Source organism: Empidonax traillii, unplaced genomic scaffold (genome assembly GCF_003031625.1).
Source record: "Empidonax traillii isolate 1590-97213 ecotype Southwest subspecies unplaced genomic scaffold, ASM303162v1 scaffold25:size3598162, whole genome shotgun sequence".
Classification (NCBI taxonomy): domain Eukaryota; kingdom Metazoa; phylum Chordata; class Aves; order Passeriformes; family Tyrannidae; genus Empidonax; species Empidonax traillii.
Genome location: NW_020955218.1, coordinates 1,864,424 through 1,880,133, shown reverse-complemented (window position 1 = coordinate 1,880,133; position 15,710 = coordinate 1,864,424). Strand labels below are relative to the sequence as shown.

Below are 15,710 nucleotides of genomic sequence, written 5' to 3'. Positions count from 1 at the left end.
TGGGGTCGTTCACTTTTTATTTCCAAATTTTTCTGTTTCTCCTTCACTGCTATTTCTTTGGAAGTAAATAATTGGGTAATTTTCTCTTAACCTCCCCAACTACTTCACAATCCTGTGGGTCTCTGGAGAGGGTCCCAGCCCTGCTGTTGGTCTATGTAAGGTATGAGCCAACACTCTTCTATTCTCCAAGAGATGCATATTCTGCTTGCTCACATCGGCAGGGCATGCAACAAGCAAGGTACCCTCCTCCTGCCAGCCTGCCTCTGGCTGCAGGCTGGGATCTGTGGCCTCTCTGGACACCGAGCACCCCAAAGCCTGGAGCTGGGCTTTCCTGGCAGGCTCCACCCAAAGCCTGGATTTTCACTGCCAGTTTTAACACGGCTTGTGGAAAACATGGCTGTGCTTTTCTCCAAGGCTGGAGGAAGAGCTGGGCACCTGAACAGCTTCCCTGCAGCACCCTGGCCCTGTCACCAGCAGTCAGTGTTTGGTGGGCAACACTCACCCCCTGACAGCCAGCCCAGAGCTTCCCTTCAGGAGTTCTCTCTCTTTCCACTGTCACTGGCTGAATAAAGGCACTGAGGCCTCAGTTCTCGGTACTTTTTGGTTGTTTTCTTCCAGTCTTTCTCTCACCTTGACACTCGGGTGCACCTCCAGGGATCATTCATCCAGCATGTGTCTCTCTGATTAATGTTAATTCCTCTTGGGGTGAAAACTCCGTGCTAAAAGCAGGGTTGTGACTCAGATGTGCAGTAACATTTGAAGTCCTCTGCTGATCACTTGGAGTCAAGTCCGCTCCTAAATTTTCCACTGCCAGCTCTGCAGAGCAAGCACAACATTATCCACTTCCCTAACTCCTTTTCCAGCACTAGTTCTTGCACTCTCTGTTAATCTGCAGTGCTTGCCTCTCCCACCACAATTTAATTCTTTTACCTGAACCCCAATTTAATGCCTCTTTTGTTCCCTGTATTTGTCCAGTTTCTCAATGTGCTGATCTGGCTTAGGGTTTGTTTACTAAACCCAGTTGGAATATTGTGCATGCTTATACAAAGGTGAATAAAGATCAATATCCTCACTGATTTGCTCCGGGTCACCAGATACATTAGTGAGAAAAAAAATCACATATCCTACCTCGTTTGCTTCATTCAGCAGTACAGTTCAGCTCATGAAACTGTGCTGCAACAAGGCTCCAGCAGGAACTCCGAAATCCACCTGAAATGCTGCTTTTGTCTCACATTTTACTTGTAAAAATCTGTGTACAAACACTGAAGAGAAGATTGGATGAAGACATAGCAGGGTTGCTAACTACACTAGGTACACCTGGAGGGAATATTCCATTTTTCTCTGCATCTCTAAGGTAACAAAACTTGGTAACAACCTCTGTTACCTGGAATCAAGGAGAAGGATGTTCCAGGTAATGCAGAGAGTTTTTTGCAATCAAATTATCTCATGTGGTTATCCCAAGATAAAAATCAATCCTCCTTGTAACACACTTGCAGGGAACTTGCAGTGAGGAACCACAGTCAGACACTTAAGCAGTTACTGTTTTGCTTTTCAAAAGTACACGAGGAATGGATTTTTGAAGGTCTTGCCACCTTCAAGAAAGAAACAGACCAAAGAATCTCCTTTTGTCACAGCCAAGCATCTTCATGTTATTGATAGCAGAGAACATCTTCATAACTTCTCAAAGAATAGTCTTTTTTAGTGAATAAAACCTACCTGAAGATAATGTTGTAGTATGTCCCACCACTGTGGAATGATGTACAACAAAGCAATCTGTTTTTTCTGTGCCCCAGCCTTTAACTTATTCTGCCCGTGACTTTACCTGCATACACTGACACCATGGCCAGTAGATCATCTTTCCAAAGGAAACAGTAGCACTAGGACAACATAAAAGCTACACTTTCGAATTATGATGGCCAAATCTAGGCTGTTCACTTCCTTGGAGATAATCTTACCATCTGTTTGAAGTCTTTTCATGGAGCACTGGAGCAAATATTCATAGTGTACATCACCCACCAAAGACCAGTAACCTCCTTGTCTCACCCCTCAGTTTTTATTTCCACACACTGCACTCCATCTCAACATTTAATTTCTTTTCCAAGCCCTGGTTGCAGAGACAATAAGGACACAAGTAAGTTCAACTGCTTTTTCAAAGCACTGGCAGATAGCCTATTGATGAGCCATCTCCAGACAGGAAACAAATCCGCTTCAAAAAGTACTCTTTGAACCAAGAAACAACACAGTTAAGCATGAATATGTGAGGATTTTCCTTTCCTGCAGATGTGTCACAAAACTGGAGCCCAAAGCTTAGTCAGGAAGCTGGATCACTGACTATTGCAAAGATTAAAGGTGTAACAGTTATCCCAAATCTAGAAAGGGTGGGACTTTTAATCCAGATACACTTATTGCCCAGTCACAGAAACGTGTCTTAAAAAGCAGAGCACTAAAGGAATAAATACCACAAACCATCTATGTGGGAAAACAAGAACTGGCACCTAAATGCAACACCAAGGAACAGTAGGCCAAAAAAAACCACCACCCAGCCTCGCTAAAGAATCTCATTTCCTAAGAGTAAATTTAAAGCATTTCTTCTAGACAGGGATTAAGTACGTTTGGATTCAGGATTTTCTTAGCAGTCAGTCTCCATTTGAGAGAAATGAGGCAGCAAAAGGCTCAGTTAGCATTTAGAGCCCACTTTACATGAGGGCACACAACTCAGCTTGAGAAGAATGGGCCTCAGTTAAAAAAACACCCCATAAAGCAGTTTTGCTGCAGCTTTCAAGTATTCCTCATGGCACAGTGTAAAACTCCTACTGTTCCTGATTCACTGCAACAGTAAGAGAAGATGATTTCAAAACACACTCAAGTAGTAATTCATCAGTTTCTTATTCCCACAAAAGAAGTTTCAGAATTGAGCACTAGGCAGAGAGTCAAGTATTCTGGCAGAGGATTGTCACGTGGAAAGTCACTCCAAGAATTTTTCTGTCCTGCACCATAAAATGTGGAGACAATACTGGTCACCACAGCAGAAGGAAAGGAGAAGCAAATAGTAAAACTTAACAGATTTGGTAATTATTATAGTTATGTTAATTAAATTAATAGTTACTCTACCAATAGAGAAAACACTTGCAACAGAGTCAGCTGCTGTTCCTCAAGTCCTGAAACTTAATTACTACAGGGTTATGGTTTGGATCTCCAGCACATCAGCAACAAACCTGTGACTGGAAATGGACTGCATCTGCTCTATCTAAGCAGCACAGCTGTGTTACTGTAGTTCCCTCTAGAGAAGGAAGACTGAGGGAGCAAAACTACTGACCCATTTTTCAGGGAGGATGAGGCTCATCCTGGAGTCCTATTCAAAAGCCTTGCCTACCATCCAAGGCTATTCCAGCAAAGAGCTTGACACCACTCCATGCACTTGAGTTCTGGCTCCACAGAACTGTTAATACACACAGCTCAAGTAGTAAGTCCTTACACAAACAATCCCACTCTTCAGAATTTGCTGCCAATGCCCCAGAGAGAAGCGACAGGGAACTCCATACACACACACACGCATTTTTATTTTAATAAATAAAGAGTTTTACAGGCTCAGGCTTTTTATTTGAAATCACATATACAGAACAAGAAATGCCTGACCAAGTAACATGAATTAAACTACTAACCTTGGGAAGGAATACATGCCCTCTGTAACACCGAAGACCTCAACTGAAAAGGGATTTGTTAGCAGCAAATAAAAGCGAATTTGCCAGCATAGTGATTTACTTCACAGATCAGACAACTTGAAAGAGATGTGGCCAAAGCAAAGAAAAGTGACCCTAAATGGACCACTTGTCTTTATAGTGTCACAACAGTGTAAGGAAAGCCAAGAGCCCAAATGCCTCCATTTCCTAGTGCCACTTCTGGATGAATATGTATGTCTTCACATCCTTTGAGCAATACATTCTAACCACAAGTAGAGAGGCTAAGCACAGCAGGTATGCAAAATTATTCCATTGAAGAACAGATATTGGATGACACAGTAATGTTATATTTCAAGATTTCAAATTAGCAGATGCTTTTGCATCCCCTTCAGTATGGCAGTGGAACAGATCCCACCTTCTCTCATAGAGGTTTAGTCCAAAAACTTCCTGTTGGCATTAGCACCAAAGAGAGCCACTCTGATTTCTGGCATCATCTGTGGAGAAAGAGCACATCAGTTCCATGCAATGGGCAATACAATTCCTCTGTGTTCCTCCTGCAGGCACTGTGGGATAGCTAAGCTAGGCTTCAAAATTAACAAGTCAGTTCATTTGAGCTTTCTGAAGCCTTTATCTGATCACACATTGCCTGCTTCTCTCCAGACTGGAAGGACTGCCTGTACTGCAGCACAAGAAAGAGATGTCAGAGTTAGTTTGGTGGGGTTTTTTTTTTGTACTATGATTTAATAAGTCTCAGTCAAAGTTTCTAGTCTCAAGCTTACTTCAGGAATTCAAGTTAGCCTCAGCATTTCAGCATCTTGACTGCAGCGTGGTCATACCAAGTCTTTCAGTATCATAATTTATAGTGCTTAATGCTCAAGCTTAATTCAAAAGGGATCATTCTGGGGAAAGCTACGTTTGTTGCAGACAAGCACAAAAGTAGGTAATTTAATTCTTTCTATTAAAACATAATTTCTTGTCATGCACACTGAAATCTGATCCTGTGCATTACTGTGACATGCTGGAAACAGGAGGATTTAGTTACAAGACCAAACTAGTTACTGTACTTCATTCACCTTGGTGGTTAGAGAAACTCACCTGCTGGGCTACAAGGTCCAGTCGACTTTCCAGGGTATTGGAAACCTTAATTTTACCATCACTGTTGTAGATTTCAACACCTCCAGCACTGAAAAGGGACAAAAAAATTAAAATCTGTGAACTCCATGGGTCAGAGTCAGAATGTGGCAGAGATACTATCATAAATCAGTGTTTATGGGCAAGTCAGATACACAGATAAGATTTTCATTTCTAAAAACCCAAACTTTTTGATCATGTCTTAATAGGAATCAGCACAAAGTGATCCAGTGAAGCAGCAGTGTAAAGCATCTTTGGAGTTATCAGAGCCCACAGACACGTGCAAGGGTCCTCGTCAACACGATCTAAATCTAAGCAGAGCCATGAAATTCGTCACTTCACAGCAGCTTCAGCCTCTGTGTTGTTCAGACAGCTATCAGATTTTGGAAAGTGAGGAAAAGTGATAAAAGAATTGTTTGCTGGTCCATACACAAAGATCACTATCAGATTACACAGCTTTGTGCTGTGTTCTTTAGAGCCTTTGCAGACAGAAGAGACACAAACCCCACCAAGTGATTATCCTGCAGCACCTCACGACTCAACTTGCTTCATCTTGAGACAGAAAGCAACATCGACATCCTCTCTCTTTAAAAGACCAGTAGTTAAGTTTCTGTGTGCAGTTATCCTCCACTTCAGTACTGTGTGAATCAGGTTGGAGGTTGCACAAAACTTTTACTGACATTTTTGACTGAGACACAGTCAAACAAAACTTTTACTGACATTTTTGTCTGGAGGGAAGTGCAGAGTCTGTGCCTGATTAACACAAAGAAGTGCCAAATTCCACAAGAACAGCAGCAGACACTGTGAGGATGTTCCATACTTAATTTTCTGAGAGCGTTCTAGTACAAGCTGTGTCTTGAAAAGTTGCATTATGTTAGTGCTGTGTATAAAACACTCCCATTTTCCTTACATGTCTTCTGGCAGGAAGTTGTCTTGGTCAATGTGAACATCCACATCCCTTTTTATGGCATTTTTGTAGACAGGAATGCTCTTCTGTACCGCACTCTGGATACAAGATAAACCACCAATTAGCACTGACAAATGCTATTGCACCACTCGGGTTTGACCACTCAATTATTTGTAGTAATAAAGGCCTCTTTTTTTTTTTTTTTTTTTAATTAAGCAAATGCATTTCAGCTTGGCTTTTGAGCCAAACCCAATTATTATTCTTAATACTGCAGCAATGCATAAAGTTTCCAATGTAATATCCAAGCAGGCAAATGATCCCCAACTTTGGAAGCACACTTGTTCTCTTGCACTGTATCTACAACAGAAGTGCAACAAGCAAAGCTTGTTTTCGTGTCACACAGAGGGGATCTGAGCAGCAAATACTTGCAGTCAGGTCCAGGCCTTCGTGAGCAGGGCACTGTCAAACCATTCCAAGTGTCTTACCTTAACCATGGGGAGATCAGGCTTCCTGCACCGAACAATTAACCTGGGCTCAAGCAGCTGGTAGAATCCCTGCACGGAACAACCATTTCGGTATCACAGAGTCAACATTTTAACTGTCTTAGAATTACTGAACCCCAAGAAAGGAAAGAAGATGATCAATTTGAAACCCAGGACCTGACCATATTAGCCTCTCCTATTTAGTTCTTCGCTCACAAGTTCACCTCATGCAGACGTTCCGAGAGGACGGAACCAACACCTGGGAAAGGGCCCAAATATGGATGATAGGTTTGGAACTCAAGTGCAACTAAACATGGATTGTGTTGACCAGTTAATGTTCATGTATACATAAGAAGCACTGCTGTCTAAGTAGCCTGAGGATGCAGCCAAGCTCCTGAAGACATGCAGTAGTTTCAGATGCCTGTTCTAATAACTCCTGTCTTGCAGTTCCTGGGGTAATACCTGAGACCAGAATAGATTAAAATAAGTTTAGTTCCTGTTTGAAGGGACCTACAATAATCATCCAGTCCAGCTGTGAGTACAGATCTCTCACTGGACCAAATATAAGGAGCCAAGACAAACGTGGCCAGTTCACAAGAGCAGGACCGGTTTGTTTGATGTACAGCAAGACCAGACCTGAGCGTGGCAAGGAAACATCACTGAACTGGAGGCACAAGTTGGTAGGAGACACTGCTGAGAAAACTCAGCCATTCAACTGTGACAGGAGAGCTCGTGGGTGGCTCCTGGGAGTTCACAGAAACAGGACCAATCCATACCAGGGGGCAGCACCAGTGCCAACAGGACTGATCTGGCCAATGCCTGTTGGATTTTTGGCAGTTGATTTCTGGTGCTTGAGGATGTTCTTCTAGGTAAGCAAAGCTTTAATTTCTGCTTCATATGCCTGTGACAGGCACATGCCATACTACAGTAAATTTGTCAAAGCCAGGGATTATTAAGTCTCAAACGCTCAAAGTATTTTAGAAGCGGATAACTACTGACTTCTGGGTTTGGAGAAACAGCCTTTGTCAAAGGTGCATTCAATCCAACTAATTACTACAGGAGCTTAATGTGTGCAGCCTAAAATGTGCATGTTACAGTGTATGTGTGCACATCTGCAATTATTCCTACAATGGAACTGCTGCCTGGCATACCAGGTTCTACCCCTCGAAATAAGCTGCAACCTCTTCTGTTCAGAGTCCAACCCTGAAACATATTGAACTGATGTTTAAAACTCAAAGATCCCCCAGCAACATTTGATCTAAACTCCGATACAAATGTAGCTTCCAGTGGGTTATTTCTGACAAAAGAATCTTAGGGGGATAGGGCAGCAATGATCTGTGTTCTACAATTTAAATATTTACCTGTAGAACTAGTCCATCCAGCAGTGCCTGGTACCTGGCAGTATCCTTCACCACTTTGGCAAGTCTCTGCTTGGCCTCATTCAGCAAATCCTACATTCAGAAGAAATCAGATCAGCAGAGCCCATCTGTTTGGCATTTGGTTTCGTGCCTACCAACTTTCTGTACTTCTATTATAGCTATCACACCCTGCCAACACGTAAATGTACACTCCAGCTGGTGTTCATCCAAGCTAGACCTTCATCTCTCTGCATGGCACACTATCCTCTCCAAACACTTCCCTTCTTCCTGCCCTGATCTGAACTCCTTAGAATCTGACAATAACTCTTTTCTCATGAAAAAGGGAGAGTTCAGTAGTAAAAGGACAGTACCTGCAGTATTAGTTCAGATAAACTAAATATGTTGTAAATAAATGCTTCATGTAAACTAATAAAGTTGTCCAAACAAATTTTTCAGCTTTATGGTCAAACAAAGAAACGTAATCTATCTTTCTATCAAATAATATTCAGGTTAGGTATTTTTTTAATTGTAAGCAAGTGCAAGTCAAGATTTGAGAGAGAGAGTTTATTTTTAATTTGAAGAAGTTGGTCTTGATTATCTTTATTTGACAAATCAATATTGGACGGGATTGAATTTTTAAGAAATTTGAGTCAACTCGAACACAGCTCCTAGAACTGAACCATCATAATTACTTCAGATAAAGAAACTATGATTTGGGATAAACCCTTCTCTACTGTTCTGGCATTCAGAAGAAGAAGTGTAGGGTAACGCAATCAGTATGAGGATATGACACTATCACAATTTAATGTCATAGTCAAACCTAGCTTGTCCTCCCTAGAGCAACACAGATTTCTGGAACTGCTCATCTCTCTTCATGAAAGAAGCCAAAGATCTGATAAGGGAAGAAGGAGTGAGCAGCATGTGATTTTAAATGTCTTAAAATGAGGAAGAGTGTTTAGAATTACTCAGAAGCATGAGAGTGAGTCAGCAGATAAATGAGGAAGAATCAATAAACTGATGATTTTCTTCTGCTAACTCCCTTTTTCTCATGGCAGAATCAACTTGAACATTATCCTTTTTCCATTAGCTTTTATTTTTGACTTCCACAGGTCTCTCAGCTTTTCCAGCAGCTCAACAGCCCCACCTAGCAGAGCACGGAACACACAAACTGCCTCTAAGACAGGCACGAGAATGCTGCTCAGTGAGCAGAATGAGAACACACTGCATGTGGTATAAGACAAACACCTAAGCCTGCTCTGATAAATGATCGCTCACCCTGTAGGGCAAGACACAGACTGGTCACCTACCAGAACAAGAAGCAAAGCTTTTCAAGTAATATGGGCCACTGAAGGAGACAGAAAAGCCCAGTTTATGGTGTTTTAAGCCTCCTTGCTTACACCACACCAGCTTTGACACAGAAATGTTGCTCTGGGCAAAGAGAACCTCAAACTTCTACCAACCGTGCAAGAGAACTTTCCTGCTCTTTAAAGAAACAAGCTGTTGTGCAAATGACAGATATAACAGTGCCTGCAGTGTTCCTGGGAACAGGAACAACTGTATTTTCCTAAAGGAGCACGTAATAGAAACAGTGAAAATAAGCTAAAGTAGATTAGCAAATCTGGACTAAATCCTTGATGCCTTTTCCGAGCAGCTTGGAAAGCCACTTTTGCATGTTGAAGCAAACGTCACTCACTCCCAAACCCTATTTTTCTTTAGAGAATGGTTACATTTCCTAACACATGGTAGAAACAGAGCCTCTGTGTATTTACTAGAGAGATACTCACTGCAATAAGGTCATCCCTTGCCTTGAGGACCTTCAGTCTTGCTTGATTCATCAGGTTGGACATCTGACTGCAAGTTGAATGATAAACTTGAATCAATCCATCAGACTTTGACAGAATAACTGCAATATTTAACTGTATACTTTAAAGGTAACAATCCTACAACATTTAATAATGAAGCCTGTTCACCTCTTTGAACCTGTTTCTGACCTTGCACAAATGATTAAAATGCAGAACTCTGTCCTTGAGTAAAGACCCATCCAAACTAAACCTGACATGATTGTTTGTCCCAGGGTAACAAACCAGGGCAGATTTCCAGAAATTAAGTACATAAAGAAACATGAAGGATCCTTTCATCATACTTAGTAAAAGTCACACTATTGTAGCTCAGCTTTGATAGTTTCTCCCCAGAAAAAAAGACCAGAAACTCATAATTAGAATTAAAGATACCATCAGTTTGCCTGTTTGCCAGGGAAAAAGAATTTTGTATAAAATTAGCAATAAAATAAGAGCTCAGGCTTTGAAGACAGCCATCTAACCTAAACAACTTACATTTTCTTTTGCTGTTCTATTTGCTTCTCCTTCTTTTCATAATACTCCATGATTTTCAGCCTCTGTGTCTGAACAAGGCGACCCTTCTCAATGTTGAATTCTTCTTCTGCCTATAGTAAAAATTAAATAACTGAAGTGGAAACTGATTCCATGGGCTGAAAAAAACAGAATCAAAATGTAACAGCCGTGCTTTCAGAGCACATTCACAGACAAGACAGGATGATACAATTTATGGTTCCACATAAAATAAAACATTTCAACCAGTCCTCAAGTCAGACTGAGTATAGGATGTGCTCTGCTGAACTAGAATCTTACTCACCAAGATAATGCTTATTTTATTAATTGACTGAGGCATGTTTCCTTGCAGCATGCATTCCTCAGGCATAAAAGTACCAAATTTATATATTACATACTGTTATACAAAACTCATTTTAGCTTCAGCTCTGCTCTGTTTTTACAGAATTGGTCTCTTTTCTGGCTACAAAAGATTCTACCTAAAATAAGGAACTCAACTCTCAGTGTCCACAAACGCCATTACTTTAAATAATTCTTACACAAGGAGAGTGACAGTATAGCTGTGACTTTTGTGTAAAGCCTAGCCAGGCAGCATGTGAAAACACAAGGAAAACTTCCCTTTTTACACCTGAGAATCCAATCTCAACCTTTGACTTCTGCTTGCAGATCCTCAGGAATACCTGCTTTAGTGCTGGTTAAATATTTGTGTAGATCTAAACGTTTAAGGGAGATTAAATATTACTAGTAATGCATATGCTGAGTCCAATACCAACAAGGTGTTTCTGTAGTGGTACAATGCAGACTGTTAGGGCTGTAAGGCACCATTAATCCTTCTTTAGTAAACACCTACACTCTGTCACCAGATTAATATTAAACTTGGTCTCTTGTGGCTTAACCTAAGTGAAGAATTCTGCAAGTAATTCAGCACATACCTTAAATATTAATTGATGGTTTAGCTCCCCGGGATCCTACTAAATCACATCTAGAATTAAGACTGCGGCTGTCTACACAGTTTTAGGTACAGTTACAAATCTGGTTACAAACAAACTTTCACCAACATAATTCAACCTCTTCTACCATTTTGGAACATGTATGAGTTCTTGTGCAATATTATAAATAGTTATAATACAACAATACTACAATTGTTATGACAAACCCCAGCAGAATTAATAGTTATGAAGAGAACTCCCTCAACCCTCAGTGGTATCAAGTTATGTACAGGAGGTGGGGAAAGTGTTTCACTTAATCCAATCTAGTCACATTATCACTCAGATCTCCTGATGGCTTAGAAAAAGGAGTGAACTTCCACATGGATAAATTTTTGTCTGAGAACCACTAAGAAAACTTAGACCAAAAAACAGCTCCAACTTGTTTTCATCTGTCAAAAGCTAAGAAATGTTAACTTTATTTGGTACACACCATTTTTTGCTACGTAATAACTGACCATGAAATCAGCTGTAGCTTATAAGGGTGTTCTAGGCCTGCTCTGACTGCAACTATTCAAACCAGGATGCCAGATGCAGGTTTCCTTTCGCACTTACTGACAGTGAACTTCCACTTTTACCTTTGCATCTATTTCTTCAGCCTTTTCATTGGCTTCCTGCTCAATGAAAGCCATCATATGCTTGATCTGTAACGAGAGAGAGGAAAGAAAATGTTTTGTGTAGGAAAGCACTTTGACTAGAGGACGTAGGTATATATATATTCCTCATTTGTACAGTAGGCCCCTCCATATCCATTTACTAATTCATATAATGTTGTCTGCAAACAAAATTAAATTGAGCATGTAGGCCAAAGAGTCAGTTCATCTTAAAACTGACTACAAGAAAATTATTTTCCCCAATAATTCTACATAATGGTGTTTCACTGGCTATCATTAGAACAACGTTCTTCAGATATGCAACCATACAAAAAACCCCAACCCAACCAACCCAAAAGTAAATATGTATAAATCTGAGGCTGGGTGTTTTCATTCTTCACTAACGAGACCAACTTTTTAGCCTCCAGGTTTGGTTAAAAAAAAAAAAAAATCCAAAAATCCTCACAGAGCAAAATCAGTGTGTTTGTTATGACATTTACATGAAACAGAGAAGACTAACACAGATGGCATCCGAATGAATCTGGACCTTCTACACTCAGTGACCAGTGAAGCAAAGCAAAGGGCTACTGACCACTCTGGTCAGACCTGTACAACCAGAAGTTCCTTCAAACACCTGAGAAATCTTTCCTGGAAAAAAAAAGTAATAAATTCTGTAAAGATCTACGGGGTCATTAAAAAATGCTGCTACAAAATGACTTTACAAAGTAGATGCATGTCAGCTGGGAGGAGCTGGGGAAGGAGACAGAGGCAGCAGCGCTAGTTGATCCAGACCACGTCAAGTATATCACACGCTGCTTCAGAGCCTGGTGTGCACCAACATATTCCACTTGTAGAACATTTCTGAAGCCACCTCAAAACACTACAGAGCACAGGCCCAGCTTCTTAAAGACAAGGAAAGCAATCACACTGAGCTCTTCTTATCTATCACATGCCTTTCTGTGACCAGGCCTGACGTTAGGATCCTGCTGTGGGGCAAACCACAAGGACTCATGACCAAACAAACTGCAGCTGGGAAGGGGTACATCCATTTCCAGGGCCAGGAGGAGCAGACCACAAAATCCTACCAGCTTTTTGCTTGCAACTTAGTGCCGAGACACATTTTTGCAGACAATCCAGTCTAAGTAAACTCACACGAAAGACTCTACTTACAGAATCTCATGTTAAAATCATATATTTTAAAGAGATTAGGAAGGTGCCAAGTTGAGCACCGAGCCAACGTGCAACAGCACTATGCCCACAGAGAGGAGAAAACAGAAGTGAACCAACAAGCGGAAGATTTTAAACACCGGCAGTGGAAGAAGTGAGCAGTAATATCCACATCCTCAAATCAAACCAGCAATTTTTCTTCTAATTCCAGTTTGCAACACTTTCAAGTGTGTGTCTACCTACAGCATCAGTTTTCTACCCTGCACTTCAGAAAGGACAAGAGAGGCACACGAAGTGAGGAAATCATTTTGCTGAATAGCCTACTGTTGAAGAAGACTAAGAACTTTTGTATAACAGCAGCAACCCTCACATTACTGAGTCACTTCCCCAGTGTGGTTTGGCTTCTGAATTTTGGAAAAGTACTTCTAACAATTCTGGGTGTTCAAGAAACACCCTCTGCGTAAAGAAAAGGAACAAGATGGAAGTAAGGGAATATGGAACTCACTTCCCCTAGTCTGGTAAGACTGAACAGTGTTACTTCCTCCAAATGCTGCTGTACTGAAACCCCTTTTTGCTTTTCATAGACACAAAAAGAGATCCACAGTGAGACTTTCACATGTAAAAATGGGATTAGTTTTAATAACACTAACAAAAAATGTATTTTGAAATGAGAGGTTAATTTTAAAGTATTATTTCCTACAGAAAGGGAGGGTTTGCCTATCAGTAGTATTGTGATTATCCTTTCCATAGGAAGTCCTAGGTGTTAGACTGGTTGTAGCTAGAAGTAACTAGATGGAACAATCTATTAAACACCTTTGACAGAGTAGAGCGAACAAATCCATCAATGGAAAAAATCCACAATTAGAGACGATTTTCAAAGTGAAAATTATTGAAAGCGCCATGGCGAGTAGGTAAGAGAGCCAGTTGGCAAGTTCTTGCCAGAGTTATGCACATCCAGGACTGCCATATCATCAGCATTCCCCTCTCCAGTTAACAGGATCATCCAGGGCTCGGGAGTGTAGAGCACTGACAGGAAAGCTGCAGATGTGAAATGCTATTAGAATGTCATGTGTAGCACATCACCAGAGCCTGAACTAACCTTTGAAGTTCAGGACCATTGTGTTGAGAGCAAGAACACCCCCAAATCCAGATTTATTTTTATTGTCTTCACAGAAGAGGCAGGAAAAAACAAACAAGCTTTGTGGATAAAATATAATGTTACAGCTCTCCTTTTGGAGGAAGGCAGCCCACTGATTTTACTTTCAATGCGATGCTTCCTTGCCAAGAGTCTATGTTTACTGAATGAGAATGTGAGACATGAAGTACTTGTGATGCAAAGGACAAAGGCAACTTGCCTGATCTGCTCATCACCTGCAGGAAGCTCCCCAGCCCAGCCCTGACTGGATCCGTGCAGCCTTTAGCATGGCACACCATTTCCAGCCCAGCTGAAAGCAGCTTTTTTAGGCAGGGGCAGTGTTTACTGTCAACAGGGACAGGCTGTCCTGCCCCGGGAGAAGGTGTCTGCAGTCAGACTTACTGCAGGGCTGTAAGTTTCCACTGCAAGCCAAGGCCAGGCTGCACCACTCTGCTTAGATGTGAAAATGGCATCCCAGAACACCAAACATCCCACCCAAAGGTAAGGTACAGCCAAGTGGATAGATTACAGTTGTAAGCAAAAAAGGGATGGAAAGCCCTTAGAGACTCATGGAATCATGGCTGGAAGAGACTTTTAAGATCATTCAGCCCAACCATGAACCCAGGACTACCCCTGTAACCCCTAAACCATTAAACTGTATTACCCAGATGCCTCTTGAGCACCTCCAGGGACGGTGACTCCACCACCTCCCTGGGTAACCTATTCCAACGCCTGACCACCCTAAGAGCAAAAATTTTTTTCTTCTAATATCCAATCTGAATCTCCCCTGTCTCATCTTAAGGCCTCTCACTGCAGAAGAGACCGGCCCCGGCCTCTAAGCATCTACCGCATCCAAAAACCCGGTACTTGTCTAGGGGCGTGTATCGATACGCCTTGAAGTGCGGTTAAACCCTGCACTCAGCAAACACCTGGCTTATAACCCAGCACAGAACGTCACCAAAACGCTTCACGGAAAACCCCAGTTCGTTCAGAGGCTTCCCCCTCCCTTCCTCCTTTCCCGGGGGAGCGCCTGGTTACCCCCCCAGCAGCGCAGGGGACGCGATTTCACACCCCCCCCGCCCCAAAGGCCCAACCAGCCGCCGGGGCCGCCCCTGCCCGCGCTCCCCGCGGCTGAGGGCCTACCTGCTTCTGCACGTCGGCATCGCTGAGCGCCATGGCGGCGGTGTCTGTGCAGTGGCGGTGTCTGTGGCGGTGACAGTGGCGGTGACAGTGGCGGTGGCGGTGCCCGATGTCGCTCCCAGCGCCGTCGGTGCCCGCAGCGGAATCACAGCCGGGTCGGGTCAGGCGACCCGCGAGCCCCGCCCACCTCCCTCCCGCGGGCCAATAGCGAGCCGCGCGCCTCGTGACGTCACGCCCCGGCGCTGGGCACCGCGAGACATTGCCCGGCACCGCCCCCTGCGTGAGAGTGGTTATGGACATTGATGAGATCCGCTCTCCTTCTTCTCTTTTCTGGACTAAATAAATTTATATGCGCTTATGGGACTCCCTCTCAGCCTTCCCCAGGCTAAGCATGCCCAACTCCCGCAGTCTCTCCTCATAAGAGAGATGCTCCAGACCCCTCGTCGTCTCTGTGACCGTCCCCGGACCCTCTCCGGCAGCTCCTTGTCCCGTAGTGACTAAGAAGCCCAGACCCGGGCACAGGGCATTCTGTGATTTCATGGAATAAAAGCGAAAGGATGCAGGGAATAGGTGGACAAGAGGAGGGGAAGGACGGCCTTGCAGCAGCGGGGAGGCGTTATTTATTTATTTATTTATTCATTATTTATTTATTTAATATTACATTCTGTGATGTGGTAATTCTTCAGAATTCTTCTGTTGCTGCTGCCATTCTTTTCTTCCTGGCAAAATTTAAGGCGATCCTCGTAACCTGTAATAGTGTTTGTTTGTTCTGCTTGGCAGGAA

General features: G+C 42.5%; 1 protein-coding gene across 1 annotated transcript; it reads right to left on the bottom strand.

The window, feature by feature from the left end:
- Positions 1–3,542: 3,542 nt before the first annotated feature.
- ATP6V1E1 (ATPase H+ transporting V1 subunit E1) lies at positions 3,543–15,075 on the bottom strand. The gene is made up of 9 exons (XM_027905562.1): positions 14,931–15,075; positions 11,471–11,536; positions 9,892–10,001; positions 9,343–9,409; positions 7,562–7,651; positions 6,204–6,272; positions 5,722–5,816; positions 4,776–4,863; positions 3,543–4,174 (listed from the first exon to the last, which is right to left on the bottom strand). Exons 1-9 carry the CDS (start codon positions 14,961–14,963, stop codon positions 4,112–4,114), a joined length of 681 nt encoding a protein of 226 aa, XP_027761363.1. The 5' UTR covers positions 14,964–15,075; the 3' UTR covers positions 3,543–4,111.
- Positions 15,076–15,710: the final 635 nt, after the last annotated feature.

Coding starts and splice junctions, on each gene's coding strand:
- ATP6V1E1 (XM_027905562.1), bottom strand. CDS start 14,963: ATGGCGCTCAGCGATGCCGACGTGCAGAAGCAG. Junction 7,652..9,342: donor CAAGGGATGACCTTATTGCA/GTGAGTATCTCT, acceptor TTCTGAATGTAG/GATTTGCTGAATGAGGCCAA. Junction 4,175..4,775: donor TGGACCTTGTAGCCCAGCAG/GTGAGTTTCTCT, acceptor CTTTCTCCACAG/ATGATGCCAGAAATCAGAGT.